Source organism: Mercurialis annua, linkage group LG1-X (genome assembly GCF_937616625.2).
Source record: "Mercurialis annua linkage group LG1-X, ddMerAnnu1.2, whole genome shotgun sequence".
NCBI lineage: Eukaryota > Viridiplantae > Streptophyta > Magnoliopsida > Malpighiales > Euphorbiaceae > Mercurialis > Mercurialis annua.
The window spans coordinates 43,130,184-43,151,122 of record NC_065570.1 but is presented as its reverse complement, the minus strand read 5'-3'; the positions used below and the strand labels follow the sequence as shown (position 1 = coordinate 43,151,122).

General features: G+C 30.9%; 3 protein-coding genes across 4 annotated transcripts; 1 reads left to right on the top strand and 2 right to left on the bottom strand.

Annotated features, from left to right (window-relative positions):
- Positions 1-2,147: 2,147 nt before the first annotated feature.
- On the bottom strand, positions 2,148-6,263 carry LOC126665508 (biotin synthase, mitochondrial). Its single transcript, XM_050358329.2, has 6 exons — positions 5,905-6,263; positions 5,643-5,822; positions 5,203-5,309; positions 4,277-4,482; positions 3,158-3,297; positions 2,148-2,628 (listed from the first exon to the last, which is right to left on the bottom strand). The coding sequence occupies exons 1-6, from the start codon at positions 6,100-6,102 to the stop codon at positions 2,320-2,322; spliced, it is 1,140 nt and encodes a 379-aa protein (XP_050214286.1). The 5' UTR covers positions 6,103-6,263; the 3' UTR covers positions 2,148-2,319.
- A 5,121-nt stretch (positions 6,264-11,384) lies between these two features.
- LOC126665145 (uncharacterized) lies at positions 11,385-14,217 on the top strand. Of its 2 annotated transcripts, XM_056104422.1 has the most exons (7): positions 11,385-11,658; positions 11,873-12,154; positions 12,250-12,758; positions 13,076-13,168; positions 13,251-13,770; positions 13,843-13,896; positions 14,026-14,217. In XM_056104422.1, the coding sequence occupies exons 3-5, from the start codon at positions 12,546-12,548 to the stop codon at positions 13,455-13,457; spliced, it is 513 nt and encodes a 170-aa protein (XP_055960397.1). In that variant the 5' UTR covers positions 11,385-11,658; positions 11,873-12,154; positions 12,250-12,545; the 3' UTR covers positions 13,458-13,770; positions 13,843-13,896; positions 14,026-14,217. The 2 variants fall into 2 exon arrangements, with proteins under 2 accessions (XP_055960397.1, XP_055960398.1); XM_056104423.1 differs by lacking the exons at positions 11,385-11,658; positions 11,873-12,154; positions 12,250-12,758 and adding an exon at positions 12,801-12,975.
- A 2,582-nt stretch (positions 14,218-16,799) lies between these two features.
- LOC126670366 (uncharacterized) lies at positions 16,800-20,043 on the bottom strand. The gene is made up of 4 exons (XM_050364079.1): positions 20,007-20,043; positions 19,189-19,334; positions 17,547-19,019; positions 16,800-17,225 (listed from the first exon to the last, which is right to left on the bottom strand). Exons 1-4 carry the CDS (start codon positions 20,041-20,043, stop codon positions 16,800-16,802), a joined length of 2,082 nt encoding a protein of 693 aa, XP_050220036.1.
- Positions 20,044-20,939: the final 896 nt, after the last annotated feature.

Here is a 20,939-nt window from a genome sequence, read left to right as displayed (position 1 = left end):
TTTTCAACTTTAGATCTAAAAATCTGTATAAAAAACAATTTTATAAAAAAATTATTTTTTGCTCAAAAAATGATTTTCTGTAAAAATAACATATGATTATAATATGAGTATCACTGCATTATTATGTCATTGTAAACTGCAGAGGAAAATGTATTTTATAAAAAAAAAGCGTGATTATCATATGAGTATCAATGTATTATCATGTAATTATCATAACACTGCAGAAAAAAAAAAGATTTTATGGAGAAAATAATATTAGATTATCATATAGTTATCATAACATTATTAATAGTACCTATATGATAATGTAATAATAATTTTTATGATAATGTTATGATAAAACTATGTCCGACTATCATGTCAGCATCACTACATTACCATGTCGTTATCATAACACTGCAGTATGATATCTATATATGATAATGAAGTATGATAAGGTTAATGATAATTGTATGATAACCTACGTAAAAAAATAAATTATAGAAAGATTTATGATAATCAGATGATAGCAGATTAAAATCATAAATGTTTTAATACTCAGAGTAAAATCATAAATATTTTAATACTCAGAGTAAAAACATAAATCTGGAAAAAACATGAGATATTTTCTGTAATTTTTCCTTATTGATGTAAAAAGTACAAATATTTTTTCGTTAGATAAATACCTAAATTTTCCATTTATTTATTAATTTGATAGTACTTGTCGCATGTTTATACTTATACTAGCTAAAGATTATCGTAGCATATGAATGAATTGATTTCCAAGTCTAACTAACTACAAGTATCACAATCCTATGTATTTTGCAATTTAGCTTTCTTTGCGGAAAACTGAGGATCAGTTTTTGCCTTCCACATCTCGTGATTGTGCCTATTTTTAATCATTATTTACCAAAAAAAAACTGAGGTCTTGGTTTTCACAATTGTAAAATCGGATGTATATGTTGCATTTTTAAAGTGAAATCAAGGATATGTCTTCTTTAATCATAGTTCGTTTTTTTTTGTGTAATGAATCAGGTTGAACATACTCTAACCTTTTCTTTTGATTAAATTATACTCTAACATTTATTTATTATTTGCAAATAAATGTATTTAATAATTCATATGGTATTTATGAAATATGATCAATTTTATATAATTTAAATTAATTATATTCATTTATAATTAAATTATATAAATATATTTATATTATTTAAATCAAATTGTATCATTTATTTAACATGCACATTCCTAGAGATTTAAGTAGCAATTTGTCTCTTCAATTTATGAGCAATAGGCATTTAACACATAAATTAATTTTGTGGACAAATCAGTCACAAAATTGGTGGTTATGGTCAATTAGGTCTATTTTTGTAAATTAGCTTATAAGTTGAGGGAGACAAACTACCAATTGAGGGGGTAATTAGCTTACAAGTTGAGCAGATAAATTGTCAAAATGGAGTTAATCGATTATAATCACTAATTTTATAATTGATTTGCCCATAAAATTAATTTATGTGCTTTACAAGTTGAGGAGGTAAATTACTAATTAAGTCCAGTTTTAGATCTTGGATTTTATGCCTGCTGTTCAGTTCAATTTGTTTATATTTTTCATCATCTCAGTAATTTATTCATAAGGTTTGGAGTTTAGGATCTAAGTTAATTTTTATTATTACTATTTTTGACCAAGTCTTTTTTAAACCTGAAAAACATAGGAGCAAATTAATTTGAAACTTTTGATACTCATTATTTGAAAATCCTATTTAAAGGTTATTTACTTTCAATTATGTGAACTATTAAAGACTTCCGTTAATTTTTTATATTTTTGCTGACAAATACGAACAAAAGGAAAAAAAATATCCTTTACCCTAAACGATGTCCTTTTATGAAACAAAAAAAATTCTAACTCAAGCAAACGGAAGTGGCTGGAGAACGGTTCGCCAAGACGAACCCAGATGCGTCTGGGTTCGCCAAGACGAATCCAGACAAAGGGTTTGTTTGAGGCGAACCTCGCTACCAAGCATTGTTTAGGGTTTATGGTAGTATTCTACGCAACCCCTAGCAACAAATTAAAATCCGCGGTTACAGTCCAACCAGAAACAGTTACAATAGTAAATACAAAAGGCTATAACGTGCAGTAAGACACTATTGAATTAAGGGTAACATGTAACTTGAGAATCTGATACCTGCTCTTTTCACAGAACTTTCAGTCCACCTAATGAAATTGGTTTAGCATTTTTAAAGAAAAAGAAAATCATAACTAATTAATTTTAAAATGAAGATGACATACTTCAACATTATAATTACATGGAGACATCTCCTTCAAGGCTTCAACTATTAATTTCAACCTGAACTAGAAACAGCCTCCTCACTGTTTTCTGCTTCCAAGGTTGTCTCTTCGTCTTCTGGAAAGCTAGGAGGTTTTGGAATCAAACCGAGCAGCTCGAACATTCGTTGGTCAGCATCAAAATCATTGTTAGGCGTTGTCAATAGTTTCTCGCCTGTAAAGATTGAATTTGCACCAGCAAGAAAGCAGAGAGCCTGTTCAGCCACTGAGAAACGGACTCGACCAGCTGATAACCGGACCATTGCTTTTGGCATCACTATTCGAGCGGTACCAATCATTCTAATCATTTCCCATATTTCTACAGGCTGGAAAAAAATACATCTCTTAATTTCATATGGCTTAGGACATACATCTGCTAGCAATAAGTAATAACTACTGTTTCACTATTAGCGATGTCTCTCCCGTCTTCATTAAAGAAGAAGGAAGTTTGTGAAAATAAAATGCTCTTTTGATAGTTTTTAATTCATGTTTTGGTTGCTATTATTCTAAAGGTCAGAGGTTTAAGCCACCAACGATCTACAACGCTCTCATGCACTAAATAAACCCTTTTATTTTATGTGCTAGAGTTATAGATTTGACATTTTAAAAACCAAGTAATCAAGAAAAGCAGTTACAAAGAAACAAAACATTTTCCGGAAGTTACTGCCAATCAAGTCCAGTTTTAATAATTTTATTCTGCAGCAAAAGAATGGTGCTTATCTCTAAGCAATACTTCTAAAACTCTGAAAAAATTAACATAACATAGAGGTCTGTACTCTTCCGTAAAACATCAAACAAATTATGAAATGCTAGAGTAGCTACCATACTGTTAATGTAAAGCAGAATTCGAATTACCTTCTGATCTTCTAGAGGTGTGCCTTTCACTGCAAGTAGTGCATTGATTGGAACACTCTCTGGGTGAGAAGGGAGTGTTGCCAATGTATGTAATAGACCTACACGGTCTTCCTCTGCTTCTCCCAACCCTATTATGCCTCCTGTTAACATTAAATTTACAGCATAATCCCCATTACTATTTATATCTTACATGAAACCAGAGTTTTATACCAAGGATCCAATATGAAGTCAAGAGCATGTCATACTGTCCTTAAGTTATTTTTTCCAAAAAAAAAATGAAGAGAACAAAAAAAAACTGCATCTGGAGTTATTTTTCATCAATTTCATATACTCAGAAAAAAAAAGGTACTGAAACGGAAATAAAATAAAGATAAAGTTCGAAACATTCATTTTCACGTGGTAGTACTAGGAGAACTCATTATAGACATAATCATATGTTTTTCCTTATTGTAATTTTACGACCCCTTGATAAGGTATAACATGTAAATACATGCACACTTCACAAAAAGTAATGTCAGCAAATTTGGCTTAGCTCACACTTATCTAATGCTAAATCATTCAAGATAAAATGCATGCTTTGTTCATATCTTGTCATATGACATACCTGATGTAATGTTAAAATAGCAAATAAAAACAAAATCCATTTTAAGACTCCTAAAAGGACACTATTATACTAGGCTTTTCACATAAAAGCTTCTTAGGGTAGACAGAGGTGGTCTGTGTGATTAGTATTAGTCGGTTACCGCACCTTCATTCTCCATTGTTTGAATTTCACTAAGAACTTGTTATTCAACATCTGAACTTAGTTCATAGCTCGTTATATAATGCGGTTGGATGGAATAAGTAAGGTTTTCATCTGAAAAAACTAAATAAACGTAATTCTTTGCTTTGTTTAATAAGCCTTGGGCACTGGATGCAATAGATGAAGCACAATGATTAGTAACCAAGATATCTAATTTTTGATCTACCTTGGCTATCTTAAAAGAAAATCAACATGCATGGTTCCACTTTTTTATGCTTCACCCACAAAGAAGAAGAACAAGGCAAAGCAAAAGTCTTCTAGGACTTTTTCATGTACTAATCATTTTAAAATGATCTTTTTGAAGTTGAAAGAGTTACCTGAGCAGACATTAATTCCAGCTTCCCAGACATGTTCAAGGGTTTTCAGGCGCTCATCATAACTTCTTGTACTGATAATGTTTGGGTAATATTCTCTTGAGGTATCAAGATTATGATTATATGCTGTAAGGCCAGCTTTCTTGAGTTCTGCAGCCTGCTGCTTCTCTAGCATGCCCAAAGTACAGCAAACCTCCATCCCCATACCCCTGATTCATATGAAAGATTTAAATCACATATCAGACGCTGCACCAAAGGATACAAAGTCATGCTATGTTCTTATCCTTCGGCATTATGATGAAATGATTTCCCTCAAGCATATAACCTACTCTAATCTATTTGCATGCTAAGGCTAGCAATTGCAGTGGACAACAATCATTACATTGAACATTTGATGCAAAAATCACAATTAAAAAGGGAATAAACCAATAGATGAAGTATTGAAGCATAAATATCACGGTGGTTGACAAAAATAATAATAAAATAAACACATCCTTTAAGGATAAAACTGAAAACAATTGAAGTTACACACACAGGTATATATATTTGCTCCTGCTGACTTCCTATTCAGAGAAAAAGAGGCTTCTCATCGAACATCAACTGAAGAGGAACCATCAAAAAATGATTCAACTAATCTTTTAAACACGGTCTAACCAACATCTTAGTTGGTGTACCAGAGGCCACTTCCAAGAACATCAAAGAAAACCAGCAAAACCAGATGTAGCTGTAGTAGCTATCAAACAGTTGCATTACGGTTATTTATGGTTCCAATTTAAACAGAAGAAACTTATCATTTCCTCTTGCAGAAAACACACAATACGACTAAGGAGGCAAAAGAATACTCATTTAAAGAATTTATCTTCTAAAAATAGCCATTAATGATCAATCTTCTTTCTGTTAATATTTGCGAGAAGTGCAGTTGTCCATACCTTATTTCTTTCACATAGTCTAGGATTTGGCTAAAATTGGTCTTCCTTCCTACTGTGTCCCTCCACGCAGCACCCATACAAAACCGTGTGCTACCAGCCTCTTTTGCCTGCCAAAGCAAAGAAAGATTTTCACATAATGCCTTCTGTATTACATGAATATAACACACATAAGATACATTTTAGATCCATCTGAAACAAACAAGCTTATCATTTTTTTTATGACAGAACATAATTAAACAAGATTGCTGAACAGTACAGTGTAGTAATAAAATCAAAACTTTACCTCTACCCAAAACAAAACTATAGTTGTCTAAAAATTACATAGCAGAATGAACCATCTCCCAAGATGATTTGGTCAATTTCAGGTAAACATAAAGCACATAATAACATTAAATTGCAAGAGAAGAGCTTTAAAAGGAGGGTAAACTAATGGCACATACCCTTTTGGCAGCCTCCAAAACATCATCCTTAATCATAAGCTTCTGAGGTTTAACTCCAGTACTATATCTTGAAGACTGAGGACAATACGAGCAATCCTCACTACACCCACCAGTCTTGATAGAAAGCAGAGTACATTGCTGTACTTCTCTAAAATTCTGAAAATGTCTATGAACTTGAGCCTGTAAAACCAACAAAAACCAATACCATCAGCTACCCAATATGACATAGAGTAAAAGAAAGAGATGGTAGAAGAAGACTGACTCCATGGAAAAGGATATCAAGAAGTGGAGAGTCATAAACATTCTTGATTTCTTGAGGAGACCAGTCATTTCTGGGGCCTTGTTGGATGGTTGTTTCAGCTTGAATCGCTGCAGCTGAAGCTGAGGAGTAGAGTAGAATAAGAGAGGGAGTGAGTTGGTGAGGTTGATGTGGTCTGAAGATGGATCTAATGGAAAACATTGTAATGTTTCTTGGTTTTGGGCTGCTTTGTTTTTGCTGTGTCGTTAAAAACAATGTTACAGAGAAGAAAAGGAGATTAGGGTGTTAGAGAGAGACGAACTCAACCCAACTCAACTCAACTCAACCACCTTACCTACCTAACAAACAATTACTACTACAAGTGTAGTGTTTGTTTTTGTTTTATTTTTTGCTTGTTTATTTGTGTTTCATATTTGAAAAAATTAGATATTTACATGAAATAGGGAAATAATATGATATATTACTTCAAATATAAAAATATATTATTGTTTGCACCGGCCCAGAGATCCGGATAAGAGGCCTGGTATGCAATAACCCAAGACTTGATGAGAGAATTAAATGGGCTCATGTGGGATGATAGCCCAATGAGGAGCTATATTTAGAGTTAATTAAACAAAACACGGGCTTAGCCCAAAATAACTAGATAATTACGGCACTAACTTTGAAAATTGATATTTGTCATTCTATCACATATTCCTTGATTTTTAACCTTTCCAAATTCAACCTTTACACTTTCAAAATAAGAAAAATACGATCCTAATAGCTGTATCGTTCATCTCCAATTTCGATTTCTTCCTGTCCTCCTTTCCTCAAGGCCGGCGACTAGTTGTTGTTCTACTGTTGTATCATTCGGCGGCCGCTTCCTTGGCGAAGCCACTGTGCGGCGTCGTGGAAAGAATGCGGCTAATAAACAGATCCGGCGATCCGCAACATCTCCTTCCGTTCTTCATCGGCAGCAACATCTCCTTCTTGAGATTGAAAGGTTTTTCAACATAACAGATCCGGTGAATTACTCCTTCAGATCCGCAGTTTGATTTCAGTCTAATCCTTTGTTAATGTGAATATTTTGGGTTAATCACATTTTGTGTGTTGTTTAATCCATTTTTTATTTTTCTTTTGTGAACGATGCTGTTGATGAATGGTGGTTCGATTTTTTTGTGTTGCACAGCATGTTGCACTCTAAGTGTTTGAAGAAATGCTTGTGAGAATTGTAATATTTTTTGGGTGTTGGGTAACCAATGGTTAATATTGGGTAAACCGTTTTTGTTTTGAATGTATTATTAATAAAATCGTTAGTAAACAGTTGTTGAATTTTATGTTTGTGGTTCGATTTTTTGTGTTGCACAATATGTTGCACTCTAGGTGTTTAAAGAAATATTTGTGAGAATTATAATATTTTTGGATGTTGGGTAACCAATAGTTAATATTGGGTAAACTGTTAGATAACCTGTAATTTTTATTTTGAATATATCGTTAATAAAATCGTTAGTAAACAGTTGCTGAATTTTATGTTTGTTGCTAGTACACCAATGACCTTGTTTTTAGTACCTTGTTGGTTAACAAATGATTAATCAATAATTTTAGATTTTAAAAAGACGATTTAGGTTTTATTTGACGATTATTCTTGCGGTGATGAAGGCGGAGGGATTTGTAATAGAATTTTCAACTAGTTTAATAAAGATGGAGGTTTGAATTTGTAATAGTTTTGTTTGTTGGTTAACCAACGGTGTTAGTATACCGTTGGATAACCAAAATCGTATTCCTGAGATTAAAAAAGATATTTTTGAGAATAACAAAAGTTATTTTTCAAAAAAAAAAGTACAGATTGTATTTTTCAAAAAACAATTTTGAGGTAGTATTCTTGAGAATATTTTATCTTTTTTTGGTATTTATCTAAAAAACCCCTATATTTATTGAGAAAATCACACAAAATACCTTCTTAGCCCATATTAATCTCAAATATACGGGTCCAAGTTTTATTTTTGAACATTACGGTGGCCATCTTTTTCCTTGCAAAAATAATCTTTATTATCTCAACTTTATACCTTTTTAATTTGAAAAATATGGTAAGAAGGAATTGGAAAGGATTTTCATATCTTCCATTTAGATAGAATTTTAAAGATTCTACCGAGATTCTCGGCATTGATTTCTCCATTTTCTCTAATCCAAAAGAAAAACCTAATACTTATGAACCAATAAACCCTAAAATTCAATTTTGATAAAACCTGCTCTCACTCTCTTTGTCTTTTATCTCGCACCAATAAATTGAACCATTAAGCTGTGGTGACGATGGCGGTCGTGGAAGAGGTGGAAGATTCGATGGCGGACGTGGAGGTCGGCGGGAGGTCGTGGCGGTGGTGGATTATTTTTTTTCTTCTACAATTTATTTTTAAAGTTTTGGAATCGTCTTTATTTTTTTACATTGAAGTTCATGTAGAAGAAAAAGAGAACTTCACTGTCAATGTTGTGAAAAAGAACAAACTGATTGCTCCTCCGCCCGTTGATGTCAAGGTAATTGTTCTAAAAATTCCTTATATTGATTGCTTTTAGAGTTCAGAATTCTGCATCGTATTTAATTAAAATTCTTTTGATCTTATAATAAACAACAACCTTCAACGTTGTCATTCCTGCATTTTTAAAAAATAAACTGTCAGTATCCATGTTAGTTAACCATTAGATAACTATTAGTATACTATTAGTTAATTTATAACAGAAACTTTAATAATGCAAGCATTTCTAAAGTTTTTGAATCGTCTTTGTTATTTTTTATATTGCAGTTTTTTTCTGTCAAACTGATGAAAAAAACGATGAACGAAGGCGGTTTGAGTTGAACGAAGAAAGCAGCCATTGGAGTGGGACGAAGATAAGCGAACGATAAACGAAAGCGAATGATGAACGAAGGCGCGGTGGCTGGCAACTGTTGTCTTTTTTATTGTAATTGAGATATTAGCAATGATGTAAAAATAATTAAGGTTAACTATATGTTTTTTAATGGTTAATTAATAGTTAACTAACTTTGTATAATTTTTTATATAAAACATAAATATATATTGATAATTACTTTTTTTAATTACAATTAACTAATATGTGACTAATAGTTAACTAACAGTGCCTATTTAATGAGTAATAGCATACTATTAGTTAACCGCATGTTAATTTCATATTAACTTTATTTTTCAACTTAATGTTAAGTTATTAAGAACAAATTGATATTTTTTAATGATTTGTAGTATACTATTAGTTAACTGAAAAGTAAAACCAATGTCTACATAAAGATCTTCCTTCCATACTCCGTCATATCAGAACTTTTTAATGTTGTCATTCTTGCATTTATAAAATAAAAAATTTGTTAATTTTCATATTAGTTAACCATTGGGTAACTATTAGTAAAATTTTATTATTTAAAAAAAAATCAAATCGTTTTTTTTGTTGAAAAAATAATTACAGCTGGTTTACAAAATTTGTTATTCGTTTTTTAAGAATCATGTATTTGAATAATCATGTATTTGCCACTATATATAGAAATTACATTTGAATTTCTTGTTTTACTGGATTTTTTTTGTTTCTCAAATGCTTGTTGTTTTAATTTTTTTAATCATTTTATTTTTTTGGTTTTTCTTTTACCGTTTATGGCATATAATTCAAATTATCAGTTGCTATAATTAAGGATTATTAAAGATTTTTGAATATTAATTGCTATATATTTATGCTTTGAGATTTTGTAGGAGATTTTGATTCTTGTAACCACTTCCTTCCTTTTTATAGTTGACAGTAATCCTCAAATATCATAAAGTTATTTGTGCAATTTAGAAATTTAAAAAATATGTCATCAACTTTTTTTTGGTCAACAGTAAAAATCTAATTAATTATAGTCATGTAGGGTACTTATTTAAAGAAGCCATATTTATTTGAGGAAATTAGGCCCAGCACCATTTACAGCCCGGTCCAGTTCATTAGAAATATAGGATTAATAACTTCTTCTCTTCTTTTTACCGTTAAACATTTAGAGGATTACAGTTTATATCAAAACTTTGATTTCCTCACTACATTTAAGCATTCATGTCTGCATGTGTTTGAAATTCGAATCCCACACACTTCTTTTTCAACAGCTCCAATTTTCTCAACTGTTTCTCCACACTTAATCATCGTGTTCTTCATTTTTCAATTTTATTAGTTTTCTCTATACTATGGTGATTACTAGGTCTGTTTCCAAAAGATCTCCTAAATCTACGGCTGTAATGCCTAAAATTAAGAATCCTTCAAGCAAACGAAAGATTGAGTTTGCTGAGAGTAGTGGTCACAAAAGGAGAGTTGTTGTTGAAGACGACGACGATGATGATTTCGAAAATGTTATAGTTTCGAAAAAAAAATTGCTAAATCTGTTCTTGCTTCTAGTTCAAAGGCTGTGCGTACCGTTAAGGTGACTTTTTCTTTTTATAGTTTTAATTTTTTTGCATTTTCATGTATTTTGTTAGTTATTTAATAATTATGATATTTTATTTATTTTTGATATGTGTTTTTACTTTTATTAATGATTATTGTTATGTGTATTTGTTGATTTTAGCAATAGTTTTTAAAAATAAAATTTTATTTCAGGATTTAGAAATTTTTAATTTTCATATTTCGCAATATTTTTCTGATTTAATTGTTTTGGTTATGATTAATTTTGAATAGCTAATTTTATAATTTATTAACCTATTTTATAGTTTACTTAATGTTAGTTAATGGTTTTCTTTTGAGTTTTGTGGTTTTTCTGTGTTTGTATTTGCTATGTTTGGTTTTTCTTATTTTTTTAAATTTAAGATAGGTTTACTAACTAGTCTCTTTCAGTCTACTATTTTTTTTGTTTTTTTATGTTTTTTGTAATATACTGTATTCTTTTATTTGCATTTGTTCAGGAATGGGATTTTTTCATCAGGCCTGAAGATCATTTTCATTCAAAGGTTTCTCATAATGAGGGTGTCGATGTCATTTCTAATATTAAAAAAAAATTTAACCCCTGAAACTTTGGAGAGATTTTCACAAACTTGTTTTGGAAAGTTTTTAAATATGCAAGAATTTTTAATTCAAGGCCAATTGATCCACTGTTTGCTTCTTAGAGAGGTAAAACAGCCTGTGTTTTATGAGTTATGGATCAAAGTTTCTGGTCAGTTGTTAAAATTTTCTATTGATGAATTTGCTTTAATAACTAGACTGAAATGTGTTGGTAGTGTTGATCTCAAGTTGTACAAAAATGAGACTTCTGATTTTAAAACTAACTGTTTTGAAAATATAAAGAAAGTTTCAAAAAAGTTTTTGGAATATAGTTTTCTTTCGAAGCGTTGGAGTAACGAGGAAGAGGCTTTTCAAATGGCTGTCTTGTATTTCATTGAAATATTTTTATATAATAACAAAAGTGAGTCAAATGTTCGTGATGCACATTTTAACCTTGTTTGTAGTGGTGACTTTGAAAATTTCCCATGGGGAAAAGATTTGTTTCATGCTACTTTGGATTTTTTAAAAAGTAAACTCAGTTTATGGAAAAACTGTGATTTTTTAAAGAAAAAATCGAGATCTTCTGATACCCGACCTTCAAGCCGATATGACGGATTCCCTTTGGCCTTCCAAACTTGGTTTTTCGAGTGTTGCCCTGCTCTCGAAGGTGGAATAGCTTCTTGTTGTGGAACTGAAATTCCTCGCATTTTGCGTTGGAAGGTTACAACTCTTCAGAGTTGGTCTTATTTGTGTCGAAACCTCTTTGATCAATCTGCTGAACAGGTTTATATTTTATATACTTTAATTAAATTATATAGAGTTTGTTTATAAACCCTGGTTTTATATATTTATGTTAATAAACACTCATACACTGTTGGAACACTGTTGGAACACTATTGGTAAACTATTTAATAGAATTTGTTTAACAGTATGTATATTATCACGTAGCTGAGTTTATTTAACTGTTTTTTTATGTTGTTTGTCTTTTTTTGTTCAGTTAAAATTATGCAATATTACACCAACCGATGAGGAGAGGACGTTGTTGAACTTATAGGGGCTGTTTTTAAAAGGAAAGCGTAAAGTCGAAATGGAGCTAGAGGATAGTGAAGGAGTTAATTTTAAAACCAAAATTAATAAATTGGTTTTGAATCAGTCGAAGATGTTCAATGAGTTTGCTGCTATCAAGACATTCATAGAGACTGAATTCTCTGATGTCAAGAATCAATTGGTTGAATTGAAAAGTCTAATCACTGCGGCTGCTCGTCGAGATACTGTCGAGGTAAACATTTAGTAATCCTTTGTTTTATAGTTAGTAAACTTTTTATGTAATTCTTTATTTACCTTGTTATATTTTGTTTTTGATCTTTTGTGTAGGTGGATGCTCGTGTTCTTGTTTCTTCTTCAGAAGAAACTGTTAGTGAACATTCGATGAGAGTGAATCAAGAAAGCATTGATAACAAGGGTGATGAGAATGAGCAGAATAAGAAAGTGGAAAGTGATGCGAACGATCCTACTGACATACCGAAAAGCGATGACGTCGGTGATTCTAAGGATCATATGAATGACCATACTGATGACAGCGATGATAACACGGCAGTGAGGATACGGTTGATCCGAATGAGACTCGCGATAGAGAGGAAAGTGATGATAGCGAAAATAGTGATGATGACATGACAGATGATAAAAGTGAAAGAGATGACAGAGCAGGTGATATAAAAAAGGATGATGAGAGAAGGGATGGCTCAAACTATGGGAATGCAGTTGACGAGAGGTTCAATTATGCGTACAAAGATCGTGAGGATGGTGAAAGTTCTGAAAAGAAAGTTGATGAGGGTAATGATGTATCAAAAGAGAATGAAAAAGTTAGACAACGTAGCAAAAAGGTAATTTTTTCTAGGTATTTTTTATTAAATTATTTACTGGCTTTATATGGTTATTAATTTTTTTTTATGTAAGGCTGATTATGTTGATAGTCGTCCTACTTTCAATCTTCTAGAATCAAGTACTCAAGGGACTCCTAGTACATTTGATTCAGTTGAAATAATGGGTCTTACCAAAGCTGTTGATCTTGCTGAAATAGAAGCCGGTCTTGTTTCTAATGTAATTATTTTTATTTTCCTGTTTCAATAATTATTTTTTTTATTATTTAATGGTGTACTTATGGTTTACTAATAGTTTGCTAATTGAGATTTTTTTTAAGGTTGATGCTGTTGATTCTTTTTTTGAAAAGAAAGTTGATGAGGGGATTAATGTGATGCAAAAGGGTGAAAATGATATCAAAGATAGCGGAAAGGTAGAATTGAATACCCTTACACTTTTTAATTAATTAACTTGTGCTTTTGTCATTCTTATTAAATTTTTATCTTTTTTTTAAGGTTGATTTAGTTGATAGTCATCCTACTCTCAATACTTTTGAAGCAAGTACACAAGAGACTTCTAGTACATTTGACTCAGTTGAAATACGTGTTATCGATAAAGCTGAAAGAGACGCTATCAATAAAGCTCAAATAGACGCTGTTGATAAAGCTGAAAGAGACACTGGTCTTCTTGGCAAGGTAATTTGTTTATTACTTTTATTCTGATTTAAAGTAAGTTTTTTGACAATTTACTAACAGTGTACCAATAGTTTACCAATATACATTTTATTTGTTTTTTGACTGTTATTAATATATAGTTTTTATTTAGAAGGTTTATGAAGTTGATGAGGGATTAGAGGATGAATCTATATTTGATGAAGCTTGTCTCAATGATCTTGCTTATGTTTGTGATCGTATTGAAAAACAAGCTGCTGATCGTATTGAACAACAAGCTGCTGATCAAGTTGCAAAAGAAGCTTCCGCTGGTCAAGTTGCAAAAGAAGCTTCCGCTGGTCAAGTTGCAAAAGAAGCTTCTGAGGTATTTATTAAAATTTAATAGTGAATAATAATTTATTGTTGTTTTTTTATAAATTAATTTTTTTTTAAATAGTTGCAGAAGGCGTCTTTGAAAGAAATTACTGTGTATCGAGGCAGTCCATCGGAGGTAGTATTTCAATTATATTTACTGTTTTTTTGTGATACTAAGTAGGTTCTAAATAGTTACTAATAGTCTACTAATTAGTATTTACAGTTATTTTTGTGATTTTATTTGATATAATAATAATAATGGCAGCAAATTTCAAAGATTGCCTCTGAGTTCAAAATTCCTTATGCAAAGCCACTAGCATTTATCAAGGCTAAAGAGAACGTAAAATGTGTGAAGAAACTGAATCCTCTTGACGACAATGTTGATGGAGATATCCAATGTGCAGAACTACAAGATTTTGTTGATTGGATTCAGTGTGGCCTAAGGCCTAATCTTAAGTACGTTTTTCTATTTTTAAGTTTTATTATTTTAATGCATTATAAATATATTTTAACTGTTTTTTGTTTTGATATTTATAGGAAAAAGTTTTATCTAGATAATGACAACATGATTCGACCAAGAATGGATTTTGGAGTGGAACATATTTGGAAAAAATCATGGTTTTATGCGATTAAGTGTAGTGGTCAATTTTTGACGTCATCTGTAAGTATTTTTTACTTGTTTTATTATTGTGTTTAAGTACTACATTTGGTTTTAATTTCCATTTAACTTTTATTTACAGCATATCAATGTGGTTATGTATTACATCCGCAAGAAAGCCAAGTATAAGCTGTTAGATGGTTTGCGAATTACCACAACTGACTGTCTGTTTGACGATAGAATGTGTGCAACGTACGTGGCATATACAAAAAAGAAGAAGCATGATGTATCTACTGTCAGTGAGCGTGGTACTGTAGCTGATTTTATTCGTGGAGATAAGGTACTTTGCAATACTCATTGGAAGGACGTGGATGAGGTTCTTTTTCCCATACACGTGAACAGTCAGAAACATTGGATTTTGGGACGTTTGGTCTTTAAAGAGAGATGCATATATGTCTATAATTCCATGCAATCAGCTTTGTCGAGGGCTCTTGGAATGGAAGCAGCCACGAAATATTCAGTTCTCATTCCTCTGTTTTTAACTCGTATGAATATTTATCAAATGAGGAGCGACATTGATTTCAACTCTCCTGCTTATCAGAATAAGGATTTTTGTGATCCTTTCAATATTGTATATGTTTCCAGCCTTCCAGAGCAACAAGAAACGTAAGTATTTATATATTTATAGTTTTATATACATCTACGTTTTTGTGCATTAAATAGGTCATTTGTTGATTATTAATTAAGTTTTTTTTTTAAAAGTGATTGTGTAGTGTTCACTCTCGCGTTTGCAGAGCATTTGGTTCATAATAAACCTATTCCGTTGACTCTGGATATTAATCGCTATCGGATGCATCTCTCATATCTGTTGTACCGATATGGCATGATGAAGAATGCAGAAAATATTGTTAGTGATGAAGAGATTGAATCGAAGAAGAACGATGAAAAAGCAACAAAAAAAGGGAAGAAAAAGGTGTCAGATTAGTAAATGTTTAGTATAGTATGGATTTTTAATGGTATGTTTGAATCAGTAAAAGTTTAGTATAGCATGGATTTTAGTTAAACTAGTGTTTTTGGATTATTATGTGTTTTTTTTGTATATAGGTTTTTTAAACCTATGAATGCTTTTACTTTAAACTAAATTTTTCTCTCTTTTAGCAACCTTTTAGTTTTCTTTTAGTTTTCTTTTAGAAAACAATATGTGATATTTAATTTTTGCCTTTTCTTATATGTTTCGATTATTTTATGTTTTTTTTTCTATATAGGTTTTCTAAAACTATGAATGCTTTTTTACTTTAACTAATGTTTTTTCAAATGTTTTTTAAAATTTTAGAAACTTGTTAGTTAACTCTTAGAAGACTGTATATAATTTTAATTTTTTTAAGTTTGAATGTTTGTATTATTGTGTTTTATCTCTTTTATGATGGAAAGATCAAAATTTTTGTGCTAAAAAGATAAATGATTTATAAAAATAAAGCATACTCAATTCCAAAATATGTAATTATAACTAAGCATAAAGAAGTAACAAAGATTTAACTAAAATAGTGTTAAAAGAGTATAAATTTTTGTTAGTTAACCCTTAGTAAACAGTCAGTTACCATTTAACTTTTATACATATATATTCACTCTTTTAGTAATATGTTAGTTAACCCTTAGTAAATTGTTAGCTACCACTTTGATTTCCTGACTATATTTAAGGATAAAGAAGTAACTAAGATTTAACTAAAAAATTGCTAAAGAGTACTTCGAAAGTAGCTGCTTCAGCTTCAGCCACTCGAATTTTCGATATTCCTTTTTATTTCTCATCAAACGAATGACATCTTCTTCTGAAAATCCTAGCTATTCTGAGCATGATAGTGGGGAATCTATAAAAATTAATAAAAGAACATTAATTAGTAAAAAAATTTAACACTATAGATAATAGTTAGTTAATCATTAGTAAACTGTTAGTTACCATTTAACTTTTTTGTATATATATACTCACTCTTTTAGTAATATGTTAGTTAACCCTTAACTCACTGAAATATATATATATATATATATATATATATATATATATATATATATATATATATATATATATATATAAAACAATATAGATAATAGTTAGTTAACCATTAATAAACTGTTAGTTACCATATATATATATATATATATATATAAAACTATAGATAATAGTTAGTTAAGCTTTATATATATATATATATATATATATATATATATATATATATATACATATACATGCAAATTGTTAAAGAGTATAAAAATTAATAAAAGAACATTACTTAGTATATTTTTAAAATATTTAGTAAATAAGTATTCAGATGCAAAATCAGTTTTTTATTAGTAAACATATGTAACTTGTTCACAAACAAACAATAATAGTGTCTAAAAAATTTCAATGATATTTTATTACAAATCAATTACTGAAAAATAACATTCTACTTTGGTAGATTTCGACATGTCTTTCGGTTATGTCCTCTTTGATCACATCTTCCACACTTACTTGGATTAATTGTGTCCAATGGTCCATTTATTCTTCTTTTTTTAGGTCTTCCAGCTGGTATCTTTCCTATTGGTGGAAGTATTTCAATCCTCTCAATTTTAGTAGGTATATCCCAATTGTTTTGACTTGGCATTGGATACACAACTCCATCATACATTGCAAGCAGATTCTCTTTGGTGAAGAATTTAGAGCAGTATTGATAAGGATCTAGGTGTAGTGAGGATAATATTGCAAGTGTATGTGGACATGGCATCTCATCAATTTGAAATATGCCACATGTACAGTTCTTTTCTCTCAGTTTCACTATAAATGTCTTTTCACCATCTTGCACATCATTTACATTAGTAACCGATGTTGAAGCCTGTGTTATAAAAAAACATGTTATAACTTAATTATAGAATACATTAGAAATTATAAATAGAACACTGTCAGTAAAAGAGTGAAAAATAATAAAACATTTAGTCCTCTAATTAGCAACTAACAGTTTACTAAAAGAGTGAAAACAGATAATAACAGCATTAATAGGTTTAGAAAACATATATACAAAAAAATAAAACATAAAACACAATAATTAAAAACATAGAAGCAAAGATAAAAAAGTCAAAGATATATATATATATATATATATATATAGTCTATAAAGGTTTAACTAACATATTGCTAAAAGAGTGAAAAAATGTACCTTCATTCTCAAAGAAATTGCATAGTTATCTCTGAGATCATTTTCTGCTTTGCTTGTCAACTTAGTCATTGTACAGATTGCGGCATTTCTATTCGTGTAAGTCCATTTTTGCGTCAAGAATCTCAAATATTCAAGAAGTGTCGCTACTGGTAACTCCCTAACTGCTTTGATAGCTGCATTCATAGATTCGGCTATATTTGAAGTCATTGTTGAGAACCTATTGTCTTTGCAATGTGCTCTTGCCCATTTTTTGACCCCAATTTTTTCCAGATAGGGTCGAATTGCAACATTTATAGCATCTAGTTGTCCCATGAAATAGTCAAAAGACTGAACTGAGTAAGACTTTGCAGCTCCATAGAAACACTCTCTCAACGCTTTTGCATTTGTTTTCTTTCCGAACTTTAGTTTAACATTGTTTAGTAAATGGTATGCACAAATTCCATGACTTGCTTCTAGAAAAATGTTTTTGACTGCCTCAGATATGCTATCGTGCCTATCTGATACTATACACAATCCAGCCCTCCGACCAAAAGTTTCCAGTAATTTTGCAAAAACGTATTCCCAAGAAGCATGATTTTCAGAATCAACAACAGCAAATGCTAGTGGAAAAATCTTACCATTCCCATCTTGGGTGGATGCTGTCAATAGCATTCCACGATAGGTTGATTTTAAAAATGTCGCATCGACTACAATCACTGGTCTACAGTACTTCCAACCTTTTATGGATGCATCGAGAGCCATAAAAACATATTCAAATTTTCCATCGGTTGTCTGTATATCTACTACTGACCCCGGATTAGTTTGTAAAAGCATGTGTTGAAATTTAAGCAAAATAGAATATAAGTCACATGGATTACCTCTAATCTGATCTAGCGCCTTTCCTTTTGATCTCCATGCCCTATTGTAACTCAAAATCACCCCAAAATCTTTTTGTATGTCTGCAATTATGTCGGATGGGGAATAAATTGTTTTAACATCCAAAAACTTTATTTTTATATATTCCCCAATTATTGATGATGTAGGTTGCCGTTTGTCTTCCATTCTAATTTCTGGTGGACAGGTGTGGATGTTATTCACTCTTCTAACAACAAACATACTTGTCTTTCCATCTCTTGAGGCTCTTACAGTCCACTTGCAATTGTCGTCTAAGCAATTGACTATATATTCCTTCGGGCATGATTTACTCACTTTATATTGAAAGTGGTTAGCAATTGTGTAAAAACAAAAACTAGTTATCATGATCTTTTTATCCTTAAAGATCTGCCCGACATATATATCCTTTATACTAGGTTCAGTGACCATTGAGATGTCTTCTGGTGTTCTCTCAGCTTTTTCTTCTTCTTTGCTATTCCGTTCTCCCAAAATTTCAGCATATTTGACAATATCCATTGTTGTTTCACTGGAGATCATATTTTCTGACTGTCCTTCAATCATTGTGGCAGAATTGAAGCTTTCAGGTTCCGGTGATTGCCACTGTTCTTCGCATACTTTGTTAGTAACACACAAAGGAAATTTAGTTACTCGCATTTTTTTTTTTTAGTTCAATGTAGAATTGTAGGCTGTCATTGTCTTCAACTTCTAAAATCTGGTAGCTGTCTTCTAAGCGATATTTCATTTCCAGTTCTGTTTCCCAGCGGTTTACCTTCAGTATTCCAGCTATCATTTCCTTCAGTTTTTGAAAGTTTATGTCTTCCTTTATTATTATTCCTTTCACCTTATAGTTGGAGTAATTTAAATCTTTATCCCATACTCCATTGTAGTATACAAGACCTTGAAGTGTTGCTTTTGCTGCATCATATTTATATAAAATCAATAAACTTATAAAAATAGCATTAGTTATCTAAAAATAAAATAAACACTTAATTTATTATAAAACTATTAAACTGTTGAAATCCAGTGGTAATCTATGAGTTTACTAACTGTTTACTAGCACTTAATTTATTATAAAAGTTCTCGTAATCTATAAACAGAATACCTAAACTAAGAAATGTACATTAAAATAAATTAAAAATACAGTGATAATTATAATTGTTGAAAACTTATAAAAAAATACTGTAAGTTTAATTTTTCTAAATTCTCAAAAGCTGAAATTCACTCATGCACATACACGTTGTAACACATTCACTCAGTACACATACACATTGTAACATATTCAAACGCATAGAACACTTTTAGTAAACTAACAATACTAAAAGTGTTTAACTGATTATTAAACAATTTACACAACTTAACTTAACTCATAATACATAACTTAACTCATAATTTTAACAATTTTCACAGCTATCAGCTAAATAAACACATCTAAACATTTTGAGAATCATTCAAAACCTAAATTTAGTTTGATTTGAGCTGTTTAACTGATTATTACCTGTTTTTAGTTAAATTTGTATGATATTTCAGCTCGTTTAAAAATCACGATTAAGATTGAAAGTTAGCACAAATGTGATTGATCAAACTCACCGAAATTGTTTGGTAAACACATGTCGTCGTGATTCATCGCTTTTTCTCCAATGTTTTGATTGATTATCCTTTTCTGTTGAACTGTGATTGATCGCGATGATCAATTTTGTAATTGATCGTGTTCTAATCAGTGATTAATCGAAGCTCTGTTTTAAATTTTGAGAGAATTTGTTGTTTGAGTTTAACAGAATCTCTTAACTTTTTGAATGATTGATTTTGCATGGGTTTTGTTTCCTATTTATATTGAATCGTATATATGCGAAAGAGGAAACATAGTTTTGCTAGATTTTAAAGTCAACCCGTAAATTTCTATAAGTCCTGGTCAAATTGTATTTGTGAGATTCTTTTCCTATTTTATATACATTTGTCTAAAAATCCCTATTTATTTTTAGTCTTTTTCTTATTTAAATTCTTTTGTTGATTAGGAGATAGAATCTCATTAATATTAGGACTCTCTATTAGGATTTGTTCCCTATAAATAGCTAGTATCATGGTATTATTATTTTTATCAACACATCATTAATCAAAAACCAAAGCTCAGGCTTTTTATCCCAATCTCCGGATTGAATCTTAGTTTAGGAGTAGAATTGATATTAATCTCGCTTGGATCTCAGGATTTCCAGATTAATACTGTTAGTTTAATCAACGGCGGTAACGTCATTCACAATTTGGACAACGCTACTTGAATTCAGGTTACGTCACTTGAATAAAGGTTACGTCATCCAAATCCTGTTTACCTCATCTAGGAGCACCTCGGTTAAAGCATCAGTACCTAAAATTACCCATTAACAAATTCAAAGGTTCGAGCAAGGTGAAAATCTCGCGAACATCTTTTGGCGACTCCACTGGGGACAATTTATGGTCAGCACAAAAACCGGTGTGTTTTCAAACGATTACAGGGAAACTCGGTCTCAAAGCCGAGCGAAATTTCAA